This window comes from Oncorhynchus mykiss, chromosome 27, assembly GCF_057628025.1.
Source record: "Oncorhynchus mykiss isolate SJ-2025 chromosome 27, ASM5762802v1, whole genome shotgun sequence".
In the NCBI taxonomy this organism is placed as follows: Eukaryota; Metazoa; Chordata; class Actinopteri; order Salmoniformes; family Salmonidae; genus Oncorhynchus; species Oncorhynchus mykiss.
The window spans coordinates 28,810,889-28,827,035 of record NC_143048.1 but is presented as its reverse complement, the minus strand read 5'-3'; the positions used below and the strand labels follow the sequence as shown (position 1 = coordinate 28,827,035).

Below are 16,147 nucleotides of genomic sequence, written 5' to 3'. Positions count from 1 at the left end.
GAAAAACAACACAATCACAGTGGGAAACGCCAAACTCGCTTTACACCAGGACCTGTCAGCTGGAATACGCCGAAAGCGTATTGAAGAAATACTCCGAAGTGAAGAAATACTCCATTGACCGAGGCATCTTCAGGGGATTCAAATACCCAAACGAGCTCAGGATTCTTTCTTGCGACACTTCAAAACTCCCGAAGAGGCAAAACGTTTTTTGAAAGACAATCCTGGCCAATGAGAAACAGACCAATGACTAAATGCGATTAATGCCATTACTAAAGGAGGTAAGACGACATATAGCCGATATCCAGAGACCCACCCCCTAAAGGTCATTATAGCCGTCCAATTTATATTTATTTTCCTTTAACTGAGAGGGATGGGCTGTATAGCCTAGCCTAGGCCTACTAATGTTTCAGCCTACTTTTATTTCCCTGTTTTTTTGTTGTTGTTGCTATTATTACTTGGGGTTCCCTATGTCCCTCGGGGGAGGTATATGTAGGCTTGGCTATTGATTTTATTTTCCTCCCCTCTTTTACTGTGGTCTGGACGAGGGCAACTATGTTATTTACTCAATGCGGGGTGGAGAGGATGTGGCATTTCTTTGGTGGGGAGAGGTGTTGTGCGTTGCTAACTGTTCCCGGTTTTTGTTTTATTCGGAACACAGAATTGAGACTGAGTGGGGGGGTAATAGATCCAACGGGATGTGTCGAGTTGTTTGGGAACTCGGCTGGGGTGTTCAGAGATTATTATTTTATGTACACCATTTATTTTCCTTTTATGTGAACGCAGCTGTAATTACCATCCATTTTTACCCAGCGATGACTTGCACTAAAGTTCGATTACTACTCGATGACTAGTACCTTGAATCTATTGACATGGAACTGCCATGGTCTAGGGCATGCAATAAAACGAAAAAAGATACTATGTGCTCTAAAAAAGGAAAAAGCAGACATGCTATTACAAGAGACACACTTCTGTGATGCTGAACATGCCAAACTCAGCAGAGCTTGGGTGGGACAGGTGTATTTCTCATCTTTCAAATCAAACAGTAGAGGCACAGCCATACTTATCCATAAAAATGTTCCATTCATAATTGACAAAAACATATCTGATCCAGAGGGGAGATTTATTTTGATAACTGGGTCACTATATGGTCAACCAATTACTATATTAAACATATACGCCCCTAACACAGATACTCCTGCCTGCCTTCATTGTCAAAAATTATAACCCTGTTCAATGAGCATTGTGTCTCCTTTGGCGTGGTGGCTGGAGATTTTAATTGTACCCTTAACCCAACCCTAGACAAATCATCCCAAGTCCCCACCACAAATCCTAGATCTGCAAAGATGTTGAACTCTCTTACTAAAGAGATGGGACTGATAGATATCTGGAGAGAGACTAATAGCTCATCTATGGACTATACATACTACTCTAATGTCCATAACACCTACTCCCGTATAGATTACATTTTTATCCCAAAGAGTTTCATAAATTCAGCCACTTGTACAATCGGACCCATAGCACTTTCAGATCACGCCTTTGTCCACCTCCGCTTTGACCTCTGCAAAAACATCCCAAGGTCAAAGAGCTGGAAATTCAACACCTCCATGCTATCAAACGAAGCGTTCCATACATTGGTAACTACATGGATAGACAACTACACACAAGACAATAAAGATTCTCCTGTTTCTCCGGCCACAATGTGGGACGCTGCTAAAGCCACACTAAGAGGTCATCTAATTGCATATGCTTCCTCTAAGAAAAAAGCAATGGAAGCACACAGGCTAGATCTTGAGAGGGAGCTGGAATGCTGTGAAAAAAGACATAAACAATCCCTAGACAGCACCTCCTGGAGTCATCTTAAAGCATCCAAAGCCAAACTGAATTTGGACTACACTCGGGAGATAAAAAAAAAAGTTTTCTTTACTAAACAGAAATACCATGAGTATAGCAATAGGCCCAGTAGATTACTTGCTTACCAATTAAAAAAGGAGCAGTCAGAGCGTACAATCATGGCTATCCGAACAGCAGAGGACGAGGTCACATATGACCCAAAAAAAGATCCATTTAACTTTTCATGATTTTTACTGCAAACTATATACCTCTGAGAGAAAACACACGGAGGCAGAACTCCACTCTTTCCTAGAGGGAATCTCGCTACCTAAACTATCAGAGACCGACCAAGAAGATCTCCACTACCCCTTCACTCCTGAGGAGATCCTGGAGGCAATTACCTCCATGCCACCTAATAAGTCCCCAGGCCCAGATGGATTCCCCAGAGAGTTCTACAAAGCTTTTTGGCCCCAGCTCAGCCCTATCTTCATGCCAATGCTGGAGGATTTTTGCAAAAACTGAGTTCTCCCAGACTCAATGCACACAGCTCGCATTACAGTGTTGCTAAAAAAAAGACAAGGACCCCCTATCCTGCTCGTCCTTCCGGCCCATAAGCTTGTTGGATTTCGACTATAAAATAATTACCAAATTGCTCGCCAAAAGACTTAACACTCTTCTTCCCAAAATAATAAAAGCGGACCAAACTGGATTTATTAGAGACAGATACTCTTCTGATAACATTCGCCGTCTTTTTGATATTATTGATCAAGTAAACGCACAGAAGACCCCTGTCCTACTGGCTTCACTGGATGCTGAGAAGGCGTTTGACAGGATGGAGTGGAGCTTTCTGTTTTCAGTCTTAGAAAAGTTCAATATGGGCCCAAATTGTATTAAATGGATCAAATCACTATACTCTCATCCAAATGCCATGGTGACTACTAATGGACTGAACTCTGACAGATTCCCTCTGGAACGGGGCACAAGACAAGGGTGCTCGCTGTCCCCGCTGCTCTACTTGTTGGGGGCGGAGCCTCTGGCAGAGCTGATAAGGAGCAATCCAAGTATTATGGGTGTTTCTGCAGGCGGCCTGCAGCACAAGATTTCGCTTTACGCGGATGATGTCTTGCTCTACATAAACAACCCTGAGAAATCCCTCCCTCTCATTTTAGACACAATTGCTCAGTATGGCAAGTTTTCAGGTTATAAGATCAATTTGAACAAATCCACTGCCTGCCCTCTCAATATTACACTCACCAGCTCTATGAAGACACTTTGTCCTTTCCAATGGAAAACACAGGGGTTTCATGACACCAGATCTGAATAGCCTTTTTAAGGAAAATTATCTTCCACTCCTGGACCGAATCAAGAACGATCTCCAAACCTGGATCTCCCTCCCAATTAGCTTAGTAGGAAGAATTAATGTAATCCGTATGAACGTCCTCCCTAGACTGAACTACTTATTTCAGATGCTCCCATGCTATCTCCCAGTAGGTTCCTTTTTCAAAACAACTAACCAAAGCATCACCAAATGTATATGGGGCAATAAAAAACCTAGGATCAAGTTTTCCACTCTATCGAAACCTGAATCTAAGGGTGGTCTTGCCCTTCCCTCCCTTCAATTGTACTACTGGTCTGCCCAAATCCGCAACATGCTAACATGGATCACAAACAGACAAGAGTCAACGTGGATTCAGATAGAAGCCCAATCCTGTGGTTCATTGCCCTTAAGCTCAATTATATTCATTAATAACTTTAGTGAAGTGGGCAACATAGCCAAAACCTTTGTGATTTACAGCACCCTACTAGCGTGGAGGGACTGTAAGAAATACCTGGGCATTTCCTCCCAAATATGTTCTCACTCGCCTATAGTGGGCAACCCAGACTTGCCAAAAGCCCTGAGGGAGGCCAACTTTAATCTTTGGCATACTCTAGGAATCAGGACCTTTTCAGACCTATTTCATCAGAAAACCACTACACTGAAATCCTTTCAAGAGCTCTGCAGTGAATTCGATGTGCCAAGATCCCATTTTTTCAAATATCTTCAAATTAGACATGTAATTTCCTCATTTACCTCCAAGAGGAGGTTCAGAACTCAGTTGAATGAAGTTGAAACCCTTCTTGTCACAGCACAATCCATTAAAGGCAAAATATCTTACATCTATAGACTCCTTTCTGAGAAAGGAAGCTCCTCCTTTACTCCTTTAAAAATAATCTGGGAAAAGGACCTTGGTCTGACTATCAGTGATGAGTTATGGGCGGAGGTTTGCGACAGGGTATACTGCTCCTCTACCAGTGTAAAAATGAAAGAATCTAATTACACATTTTTGTACAAATTGTATTATACTCCTTTGAGACTCCATAGAATGAAAACAGATATGTCTCCTAACTGTAAAAGATGTACCTCTGAAAGTGGAACCTATATGCATGTATTTTGGAGCTGTAGGGAGATTGCCAGATTCTGGCAATCTGTACATACTGCTGCACAGAAAATACTAGAGGTACAGTTTGATATGACCCCGTGTATCTATCTTCTTAATGCCCAGCAGGACTTTGTTCTTGATCCTGACAGAGAAAATTTGCTTATGACTATTACATACTTTGCTAAGAAATGTATTCTTCTATTGTGGGCCTCAAATACCCCTCCTACATTTAAAATGTGGATTGACCAGATTGTTGACTTTCTTCCTCTTGAAAAGCTCACTTATGACCTCCACAAGAGACAGCCCAAGTTTGATAGACTCTGGTCTTCACTATTCAACTATATTTCAAACTGGACAGAGTGAAAGAAAAATAGCACTGTTGTTCTAATCGTCAGATCGCAGGTATTCAGATCTTCACTGTCCATGGTGCTGAATCTGGCTGGGTAGATTAGTTTGAATGCTGAAAACTTGTTTGCCTACATTTAAAGGCCCTGTGAAGTCAAAATAATTGTATTTCATATTGTACAACAGCTGATGAAACTAACACTGTAAATGTGTTTTACAAAAATGTGATCGGGGGTGCTTCCTGATAGTTCTGGTTGAAAATACGGAGCATGTTCCTCTGCCCAGGCCTTGCTGACACTTGCCAGATCTTACACTGCCTGGATAGGTATTTTGTGTGTCAGCTAACCACATCATATGTTATAGCAATCTGTCAGTCGATGACACAATGGATGACTTGGCACACAACCATTGGTTGATGCATGCAACACCTGAGCAGGGACACATTATTTTCACAGCACTTCAATGCAAAGTAATTTTCGTAGAAGGTTTGGAGAGCATTTTCACTAACCCTAACCCTTTTCCTAACCTTAACCTCAGTTTCCTAACCTGCTACGAAAAATTCACTTCGATATTGAAGTGCCATGAAAAGAGAGTTTCTCACATCTATACAGCAACTTCTAATCAGCAGGTTTGCATGGGCCAGAGTTTTGGCTTTCCATGGCGACATCACCATGTGTAAATTGGTTTATAGACCAACGACAAAGAGAGTGCCAATAACAGCTAGTTTTAATTTCCCCTCCACACTGACCACTCCCAGACAGTCCTAGCAAAATTATTGCTTGAGAAAGTTTTTTTTGCAAAAAAATACATTTTTGACCATTTTCATCGTAATCTATTACAGTAAGGTACTTAATTGTTACCCAGAAATGATTTGATATTGATATAAAAACGTCTGCTTTGGGCCTTAAAAAGATATGTGCACTACATACTCAGAAATCACATATATTGACATTTTAGAATGTATTTTATCAAGAAAGTAAGTTATACATGTCTTTTTTAATCTTACTCTTAGTTGCAAATAATTAATTTGACTGTGGTCCATTTGATTTTCAGCACAACCCTGTTTGATAACGTATAGTATTATAGTGACTTCTTGTGGTAAAATGTCAAACTCACAACTAAACTAATTAAAATGGAGGTTTTCTTTACCCTGTCTTATCAAACAGTGCAACATTTGACTGATGAAATAGCATTCTTCTAAAATTCTTACACTTCTAGATGCAAAATACAAGTCACTATTCCAATACTGTTTGATTCTGCCATTTTTTAAATACTATTTACAAATATGAGCGTAAATGTCTGAGATCGAGACACCAACATTTAACATTTCAGTTAAAAACCCTTTGGATAATATCAACATTAATTACTTAACATCTTAACACATACACACCATGTAAATATCAATAAACAGAGGAACACATGCTACAAATAGTTAGTGACTACCTACCAGTCAATTAAATTAGATTATTCAGAAAAATAACATTGTTATAAGAGACAAATTGTCTTTAGACAACATAAATGACTGCATCTGGACACAGGTCAAAACTACTCTGCCGAGCTCAAGTTACCAGCTATGTATGGTTTCAACACTTACATTTATTGAGTTATTGAAAAGTATCCTACAAACATTGTTCGAATGTGAAAGTGATCAGGTTTTCTGAAACAGGTGTGTTTGTATTGAAGAACCCTGAGATTGTGGACAGTAGGACTTGTGTGAACAGGTGTGAACAGACTGAAGATAATGATGTTTTCCTTTCTCTGTCTTTCAAAACTCAGGAACAGTTTGAATGTTTTTTTATTGTAATTTAAACAATGGTATGGATGATTAAGCTGGATCTTTCTCTCTGAATCAGGAGTGCACTTTCATTCTCCCAAAACATTGACCATATAATGTAATGTTGTTACATGTAACTAACTAGCTTGACTTGCCACCGTGTGAAACATGTATGCTACCATATGTTACTAAAAAGAGCTGACAATATTATAAAATGTAATCCAGGAGTTTATGTTTGAATTCTGGTTCTCTCACAACACAAGTCACTCAGAAAAGCATATGTAGGCAGAAGCATGCTACATGTACATTTGGCATTTGAAAAAACTACAGCTGTGCTATGCTACCGGATGCAAAATGTATCTGTATCATAAAAGTGTAGTGCAATATTCCCTTTTTTTGCCACACACACATACTCTCTCTCTCACTAGGGACAAATGTTTTGGCTACTTGTCCAGAGAGGTTTGAGCTTTAGAAGTGGATCTGCAGCAAAAGTAGACCTTTATTGCCATCTACAGGTCAAAGGTCAGACTGGCATTCAGTAAAATGTAAACATGGGCGATCCACAGAAAATGGAAATGTGTGTGTTTGTTTGAGAAGTTAAACCAGTTAATTCCCTTATAACTGAGTGTCCTGCATCATGTATTATTTTATTGGTTGTAAATTAAATACTGTTTATTTTACAGTACATGTATTTTACACTGAATCATTGATATATGGTTGAATGTTGGTTGTGGGACATATCTGAAGTACTATGTGTATGTGTTCAATGAATCACACTGTGTGTGTGTGTGTGTGTGTGGGTGGGGGGGTGGGAGGGTGCATGTTCTATACATTATTCAGGACAACATTACTTTGTTAAGCCTACACCGTGACTATGACTGCATAATAAACTAAACTAAATATACTATGTATTTTCTAATCAAATGTGTTAACAGGGCAACAATAAAGAAGACAAAGGCCATCAATTCAATGCAAATATTACTGTATTAAAGGAAATGGTTGTATTAAGCTTGCTTTGAAAACCGTTTGAATGGCTTGGATAGGCCTATGGAGATGGTGGAAAACATCCTGATTAGAAGGGGACGTTTGCGAGGCTTCTCCTGTTGAGAGGTGGAGGGAAGACCCTCTGGGAGTCCAAATGTGGCAGGATGTGCCACTATGTTGGGCGACAGAAGAGAGAGAGAGTTGACATGCACTTTCATTTAGAAATGATGGTATATTGTATTCTTAGTTTCAACTCATTATTACTTTCACAAATAAATGAGAACCAGAATCTTGAGATTTGGAAACTATAAATAATTTTACATAAGAGATTACTATCGATAATATATAATGTACTGTATATAGGGTTTAATATTTTTGCAATAGCAGCTTTGTACACCAATATCTCAAACAGTAAATGTCCTGCTGTATGGACTTACACATGATATCTTCAGCAGTAGTCTGGTCTTTGGATTCAGAATGGCGGGAATTCTTATTGGAATCCTTCTTGTTTCCCATCATGAATGGCTAAAACAAAAACATGTCAAAACAACTGTCACAGCAGAACAATCTCACGGTAATAACGATCACATCTTACACACCAGCACAACAAGATTTATAAACGGTTTTGGAATTAATGGATGGTTTTACATTTTCTCTAAATAACATTGTTTACTCACATTGACACAATTGTTAACTTAAATAAGTGTGATGTACCTTTAAGTTGAATTTCAGTCTGGCAAGCCTTTGTAGGAAAGACAGCTTCCCTCTGGTAGCCTTCACATCTTCAGCCATGAGAAGAGCTTCTGGCCTGGTGGCTTCGAAAGATGTTCTCGAGGCTGCTCTTGATGCCTCGTTACAACTGTGGAGAAGCTCCTTGCTCAATGACTTCACAAGAATCCTATTGAAAGTGGAGTCCTGAGTCGACACGGCCAGTTGGAGTATTTTCTCTGAGCCAAACTCCTTCAACAGATGTTTGTAGACGGTGCTGTATACTTTGTGACTCTTCAGGTTCTTGGGATAAGCTTGGGTCTCAGAGCAGCCTGACCATGCACAGAAGGCAGCTATAACTTTTGGAATCAGGTCTTGTGACGTGCGTGTGACGTCAGTTGGGTACAGATCAGTTTGGGTTTGGATTTTTGACAGAAGTCTCACCACTAACATGCTGATGAGGCCGGTGAAGTCATCATCACCGACTAAGTTGTCAGTGGATGGGGTTGAAAGCGAGGCAACATCCGGGCTGGTTGAATTCTGATCACAAACAATGCTCTGAGGTACACCGAAACAACTGATGGTATCCCTTTCCTCAGCATCTATGTTGGCCTCAAAGCCTCGTGCAGCATTGGAGGTCCCACTTGTTGTCATGCTGATGGCGGAGAAAGATGGCAGAGGGTAGGACTTACCACTCAGTAGACTGCCTATATCAGTTACAGTTCCGGTTGGAGATGACCCTCTGCTTTGTGCATCAGAAACCACAGAGTCCATGACCTGGCTTACCATTACTTTGGTAAACAGGCTGACTGTGTCACTAAATGCTGATGTAGAAAAAGAACATGAAATCCTATCTTCAGATACGCTAGCCGGCACACTAACTCCCTGAGCCAAACTCATTGAAGCTGTAGAGGGCACAAGGCTAGGAAGCAAGAGGCGCTTCACAGACTCCTCTGCAAAAAGCTGAACCAGCTTGTAAGCTGTGGGCTTCCCCACCGTCTTGTCATTCCTCTTCAGCTCAGTAAGGACTGTATCGGATGCACTCTTTCCAGCCGCCACTGTCAGAACCAGAGGGGTCAAGTTGCTCTCAGAAATGATGCGGTTGACTTGGTGAGTAAGATCACGTGAGAGAGCACCAATCCTACCCTGAGATATGAGCTCCTCCAGTCTTGCTATTGCAGCTGATAGATCAGGGTGGAATGCAACCTCCCCTTCTTCCTCTGGATGTACCTCCTTTATGATGGTATCCACTATTGCAGACATGCTTTCCCTGGCATCACACACCAATGTTTTTGGCTTAGTAGATTTGCCCATGTCGATGACTGAGCATCTCACAATGGGCTGAGTAATACTCTCTGGTAAATCAGAAGAGATGGGAGTGCCAGGGAGTGAAAATTCCCACTCTGACTTCTTTGATCTGGCAGATGAGGATGACAACGAGGAGGAAGAACGCTGTGGCGCTTGATAGATCAGTTCCTCACCACATTCACTGCTTACCCTTTCAACATCCTTCAGCATCATTCCAACCACATTCTCTATTTGTGAAAGCGCAGTCACCGTTTGGTCAGATTTTGACAGCTCTTTCTGAATTGAAACCAGAATATGGCTGAGGGTCTTTTTGGCTTGAGCCGTTGTTGCTTTGACTTGATTTTGCCATGTAAAATAATTCCTCATCTTTGTCTTCACATTGTGGTAAATAGTCTTTGCAGTTGTCCAGATCTTCTTCTCAGATACTTCCAAACCAGACTGTGAGCCTTTGGGTGTGGCCTCAGTGTACTCTGAGGTTTTCTCATCACTCTGTTGAAGCATAGAGTCTGCCTGCCATAGAGTAGTAGAAGACTCTGTGGGTGGGAAAAGGCTCTTCATGTCATTTGTAATTGATCCAACGATTTCAAAAGCAGTTATATCTGTATGCCTTAAGGAAATTGTTGATTTTGCTGGCAACATCTGAGAATCTGTCTGGCTGGAACTGACTTTGCTGGGAAAGCTACTGACTGATTTGATCAGTATTTTTCGCACTTCGTTGGTAGCGTTCATCTGGAACTCCTCACTGGAGAGTTTCTCAATGACTGAGGCTGGAGTATCTCTTAATCCTTCCAACCATGAAGAACCAGACACAGGCATGTCTTCTAGATAAGACATGACACTGTCCAAAAAGCCACAGACTTCAAGGGAGTTGTAAGAGGAACCCTCTGCAACAGATGATGTGCATTCCAAATCTGCCACCTCTGACCTATACATGGTCACAATCTGGGACAAGACCTCTTTGGTGCAGGGCACCATGTTGGAATCACAGAGAGACAGTAATGGTTGAGAGTTCTCACTTTGGCATTTACGGAGAGAACCAAGTCCTGTTGAGTTGACCACTTGCAGTATTGCCTCACTCTTACTGGTTTCAGGTTGCTCTGGTGTTTTCTCTCCTACAGAGTCAGTTGAATCACATCCATCAGATAAAGAAGATGAACTACGTTCTGATATAGGGGATTCACTCCTACATGGGGAAGGCAAGCTCAGGATTGAAACAGGCAGATCACTGGAGTCAGTATGCTCCAGAAGCACAGCACTGGAGTCAGCTTTTTCCATAAGTTCTTCCCCTTGGACTGGAGCTCCACCCATTCTGAGGAACAATGTCTCCAGCTTTGCCTGAAGTCTCTCGCAGAGTCTACGAGCTGCATGGAAGGGTTTCCGCTTTGTCGTACAGTGTCCCACTTGGGTATCTCTCTGGGTGCTTGTTGGCTGATCTAATTCAGCATACTGCACAATGTCCTTGACATCTTCAACAAAGTTATCAATTATTTTTGATGCCTCAGATTCTACTTTGGTCTGTATGAGCTCAGTGGCCGCAGAATCAAGGATCCTGTCAGATGGGCTAGATGCATTCATCAAGCTTGGAGTGGTACTAAACGAATGAGAAGGTTGAACCATACCAGAGATATCGCTCATTAACCTTCTCACAAGAATTTCACTCACAGCCTTTGAGGCTTTGGTCTTGAACTTCACACTAAACAGAGTGCCAAGATTTTGCATCATTGCTTTGCAAGATGTACATATTATGTTCAGCTCCTCTGGAACAGGAGAGTCTTCAACATCCAGGTGCTCCACTACAAGGTCACTGCCAGATGCCAACATTTTAACTTTCACAGCCACTTCTCGAAAAACCTTAGCCAATTCCGGATCTTCTTTTTCCAATTCACCCACCATCTCTGCGATAACAGTCATCACTTCTTCTGTTGCAGGTGGAATGCATGACTCTAATACAGAGGTAGAGCTCTGGTCCTCTGGGGTGGTGTGATCATCAAAACATTTCTGGACCATGTTGACCATTTGTTCAGCGGCCTGGGTACCAGAAGAAATAGGGGAGGACCGCCCTGAAATGGCTCTGCTGATGGTCGCAGAGAGGGCAGAGTTAAGCTGTTCGACCACCACCTTGATAAGACCAACAGTCAGCTCAGGTGGGCAAGAGGACAGGATATTATGATCAGACAGTTGCTCCTGGACACTTTTGATGATTCTGTCCTCTGTCATTCCCAGGAGGACTTTCACTGAGGTCTGGGAACTTTAAAACGAACAAGCAAAGCATGATAATTCCTGTCTTAACTTGGCAAATCGGTCAAGCGTTGTAATTTTAGTATTCTAAATATCTACATGTCCTTTTGATCGCTTTACATGCTCATTCATTTGAATATGCTCAAAGGCTGATACATTACATGTTGTACTACATCAGATAGAGTAAATTGCATTGGCTAACACTGGGATAGATGATCTCGGTGAAATCCATACATGAAAACCTTGAGGGGAACATACCTCTTAGAAGAGGGTGTTAGGGACCTGAGATGTTGAGCCCCTGTGCCGCCCTTATACATTTTCTTCGCCAGATATCTAACTTCCTGGATGAGCTCCAGTCTTTCCTGATCAAAGGCATCAAAGGATCTTGCACTGCCACCCCTCTTGGGTGAGTCAGTGTCGTCGTCAGCAAAGTCCTTTACCCCAAGTACGCGGGCCAGGGCTGGCAGCAGGATCTGCAGGGTGGTCTGTGCGATGAAGGTTACAATTGTCTTGCACAATTTGGCAAGCTGTTCCTTCGTCATCTGATTTGAACAAACATAACAAAAACAGTATTTTCAATGGAACTGTGATGTAAAGTATTCTAGATCGAACAGAATGCATTTGATCAACATTGTTATTCTTGTCTGTGACTGAATTCAAAGTTTGATGAAGTCTGACAGAGAACATGAATAACATAATATGACTTGATGGCTAATCTCTGAATTCAACAGATCATTGACACATCAAAGGTCAAAGGCAGGTAGGGAAACTTACAGGGTTTTTTAGTCCTTTGTAGATCACTTGCCACTGCCTAGACAATTTAAAATAAGTGTTTTAGTTAGTGTTTAGTTCCCACTGCACAATATTTCATAAATGTTGAACATTACAGAAAAACTTTTAACATACTCATCAGTAAGATTGCGCAGGAATGAGATGAGGATTGGGTAGGAGTATTCCATCTCATCCTTGTTGCCTGGGCCGAATGCAGCCTTAACAGCTTTCTTCTCCAGGAGCTCAATTACAGATCCTCTATCCAGGTGTTTATTCCTGGAGACTAAAGATGTGATTGCCGTAGAGGAAGTAGAAACAAAATTAAAGAGAAATCAGACGTTTTATTTCTTAATACTCTGATTTCATTGTTTAAGGGTTTTAGAATAGGCCTATTTTAATAAAGCTATCTATGTGACCTTTCTTACTGATTACAGTAGACTACAGTTTCATTGAAAATGGATAATACAACCTGCACATCACAGGCAGAATAGAGAAACAATGTAGTACTACAGAGGTAAATCTCTGACCTGCATCGTTGTCAGTGCCCAGCTTCCTTGACTTCTTGCCACTCCTCTTACTTTTTGCCTAGGATAGAACAGAACAGATTCCAGAGCTCAAATGATGGCAGACATGTAACACCAGGAACCGTATACATAAAGTTCATCAGATAAGGTGTGTGCTCAACCTTGCCCAAATAATTGTATTCATTATGATCTCAAATGCAAAACTGATCCTAGATAAGCACTCCTACTCTGAGACAATTTATGAATAGGCTATGGGCCAGGTCAAAGCAGCTCTTAAAACACGTTTTGAAAACAGCTACTACGTATGTTGTTATCTGAGATATATAGATATCTATGGTATGGCTGCTATCAGGTACAGAGTGTAACTCAGTAGGCCTATTATGTGCTCTGTCACTACTGCTATCTTACCTTCCTTCCCTTCTTGGCCTCCTCTTTGGGCGTGGCCACCGGTTCTTCCTCAACAACTTCCTTTCCTTCCCTCTGAGGATCACCATCCTCCCTCTGTGCTACCTGAAGGACAGACATTCCAATAAGTAATAATATGTCAATGTCAGAGTAGATCTGTGCAGAGGACATCATAAATAGAGCTACAGCCATATCAGAGCTAAGCTGGTGACTTTATAAAGAATGGTAAATTTCCCCCAATATTGTATGAAGTAATTTAGCTTACCTTTTCTTCATCCATTCAAGCTATTTTATATCTCAAAAAGCATGTCCTTGTCTGTGTTGGTTACATTCAAGTTGAGTTCAGGTCGAGAGTGAGGACAATATTGCAAGCAGGGACTGTAATTTAGGGCTACATGCTACGTCATGGAACGTTAGACCTTTATGACATCACAAATAGTATTTTTTAGGAAGAGCGCGGGAAAGGTTACTTGCCCACTCAGTAGGACTAGCTAATATTGACAGAAATTTCCCCGTCAAACGTTTTCGATTGCCTACCCCTACGCCTTCCATCGAACATGGTCCTGCCTTTGCAATATTGTCTCTCTTGTGGATTTACTTACGTATGACATGTAGGCTTACTGTGTCGGATCAAGTTGATTGATCTGTCTTAGTCAGCCTTAGGTTGAACCCAAAATCTTCTGGGAAATATTTGTTAATACTATTCATTTTAATATCGTTTTATTCTTTGATTTAGTCCCAATCCAATCCTATAGTTGGCTGCCAATCCCCACCAAATATGTAATTGTAGGACATACTGTAGCGGGAGAAAGTGAGATCTGCAACGCGGACGCGTTCGGTGGCTCCTTCAGTGCAGAGGCAAGCGCGTATGCCAGTGCCACTAAAGCCCGGGCTTGTGAGGCAGTAGTCTACAACGCTCACAGGCAACACCTTGTCATTTTATTAACTCACTAGAATTACCTTGTCTTCTTCATTCATTTCGATTGCACTTCCTTTCGTGGTGAAATTAGTTTTAATTACTATTAACGTTAATCTACAGAGTTTAAGTGTTTATGTTGCCCACGTCATCATGTGATGCTGTGAGCAAACAATTTATGCCCAGCCTTCCTAGATAGGCCTGGGCTGCATAACACTATGAATCTGGGAAAACATAACACTTAAAAAAAAGTTTTACAGTGCAAAAATAGCGTAGGCCTACTTGTGTACTATTCAAATCCACACTAAAGCCACACCTCTTCACACAGACGTACCCAGATTCTGTTGTTTTAGTTTTAACCTCTAAAATTCACTTCCCTGGTTAATCTATCATCATGTTTCGTGTTCTCCATGGTTAATCTGTCTCTATGTTTAGTGCACTTTAATATAGCCTGTTTACTTATTTGAATGTTTGATTATATTGCTTTTTATCCTGCAGATTTTGTTGTGGATTTAAATTGACTTTGGGTGTCTTGAAAATCACTTAAAATAGCACTGTCGGGGATCACGTGACCCTTGGACGAGATGGCCGCATGAACTAAGAGCTCCGCACAAGTAGTTTCCAATTCCTAATCTTACCTCCACTCCAAGTTCAAACTCATTTAGCTTTAGTAAGAAAAAGTCATGGCGGCGACACTACAGGTGACATTTTTACCCGGACTCGAGTATTAGCGACGGAAAAAGCCTCCAAGAAGAAGCTAGCTTCAGAAAAAACTAGCGCCATTAGCCAGGAGCAAGAGAACCCGCTCCCCCACGAGGCACAACGAATGCCAACCTCGCACTCTGTCGAAGACATCCTTTCTGAGTTGAGATCCCAACGTACAGAACTAAACACTAAATTAGATGCCATTAACTCTCAGCTCAGTGCGATAGGGGGCAAGGTGACAATCCTGGAAAACGCTTTGCCTGACATCAACAACAAGATAACCATAAACGCGGGGCGCCTGGACGAGGCAGAGGGGCGAATCCTATCCATGGAAAACTTATTGACAGATGCCATGGAAACAATAGCATATGCTAAAAAGAAAATCGAGCATCTGGAAGAGAAAACAGAGGACCTGGAAAACAGGAGGCGAAGGAATAATTGTTCTATTCAATCTGGGCGAAAAAGAGGAGGGAAACATGCCACTGATCCGCTACCTGCAAGACAAACTTCCCGAGTGACTCCACATGTCCACCGACAGGCCCATAGAACTCGAGAGAGCTCACCGAGCACTGAGGCCCCCACCAGCAGCCAGACAACCACCGCGCCCAATCACCATACGTTTCCTGAGATTCACCGACAAGGAACGAGTCCTACAGGCGGCGAAAAACAACACCATCACAGTGGGAAACGCCAAACTCGCTTTACACCAGGACCTGTCAGCTGGAATACGCCGAGAATTCGACGAAGTGAAGAAATACTCCATTGACCGAGGCATCTTCAGGGGATTCAAATACCCAAACGAGCTCAGGATTCTTCACCAAGGAGCCTTGCGACACTTCAAAACTCCCGAAGAGGCAAAACGTTTTTTGAAAGACAATCCTGGCCAATGAGAAACAGACCAATGACTAAATGCGATTAATGCCATTACTAAAGGAGGTAAGACGACATATAGCCGATATCCAGAGACCCACCCCCTAAAGGTCATTATAGCCGTCCAATTTATATTTATTTTCCTTTAACTGAGAGGGATGGGCTGTATAGCCTAACCTAGGCCTACTAATGTTTCAGCCTACTTTTATTTCCCTGTTTTTTTGTTGTTGTTGCTATTATTACTTGGGGTTCCCTATGTCCCTCGGGGGAGGTATATGTAGGCTTGGCTATTGATTTTATTTTTCTCCCCTCTTTTACTGTGGTCTGGACGAGGTCAACTATGTTATTT

The 16,147-nt window shown here is 41.7% G+C and overlaps 1 protein-coding gene across 2 annotated transcripts; it reads right to left on the bottom strand.

The window, feature by feature from the left end:
• Window positions 1–7,334: 7,334 nt before the first annotated feature.
• On the bottom strand, window positions 7,335–15,575 carry LOC118944649 (uncharacterized). 2 transcript variants are annotated; one of them, XM_090223827.1, is made up of 9 exons: window positions 15,423–15,575; window positions 13,311–13,412; window positions 12,906–12,963; window positions 12,514–12,661; window positions 12,382–12,418; window positions 11,866–12,149; window positions 8,068–11,617; window positions 7,791–7,878; window positions 7,335–7,525 (listed from the first exon to the last, which is right to left on the bottom strand). In XM_090223827.1, the coding sequence occupies exons 4-9, from the start codon at window positions 12,564–12,566 to the stop codon at window positions 7,374–7,376; spliced, it is 4,164 nt and encodes a 1,387-aa protein (XP_090079953.1). In that variant the 5' UTR covers window positions 12,567–12,661; window positions 12,906–12,963; window positions 13,311–13,412; window positions 15,423–15,575; the 3' UTR covers window positions 7,335–7,373. The 2 variants fall into 2 exon arrangements, with proteins under 2 accessions (XP_090079953.1, XP_090079952.1); XM_090223826.1 differs by lacking the exon at window positions 15,423–15,575 and having other exon boundaries at window positions 13,311–13,548.
• Between the last annotated feature and the right edge of the window lie 572 nt (window positions 15,576–16,147).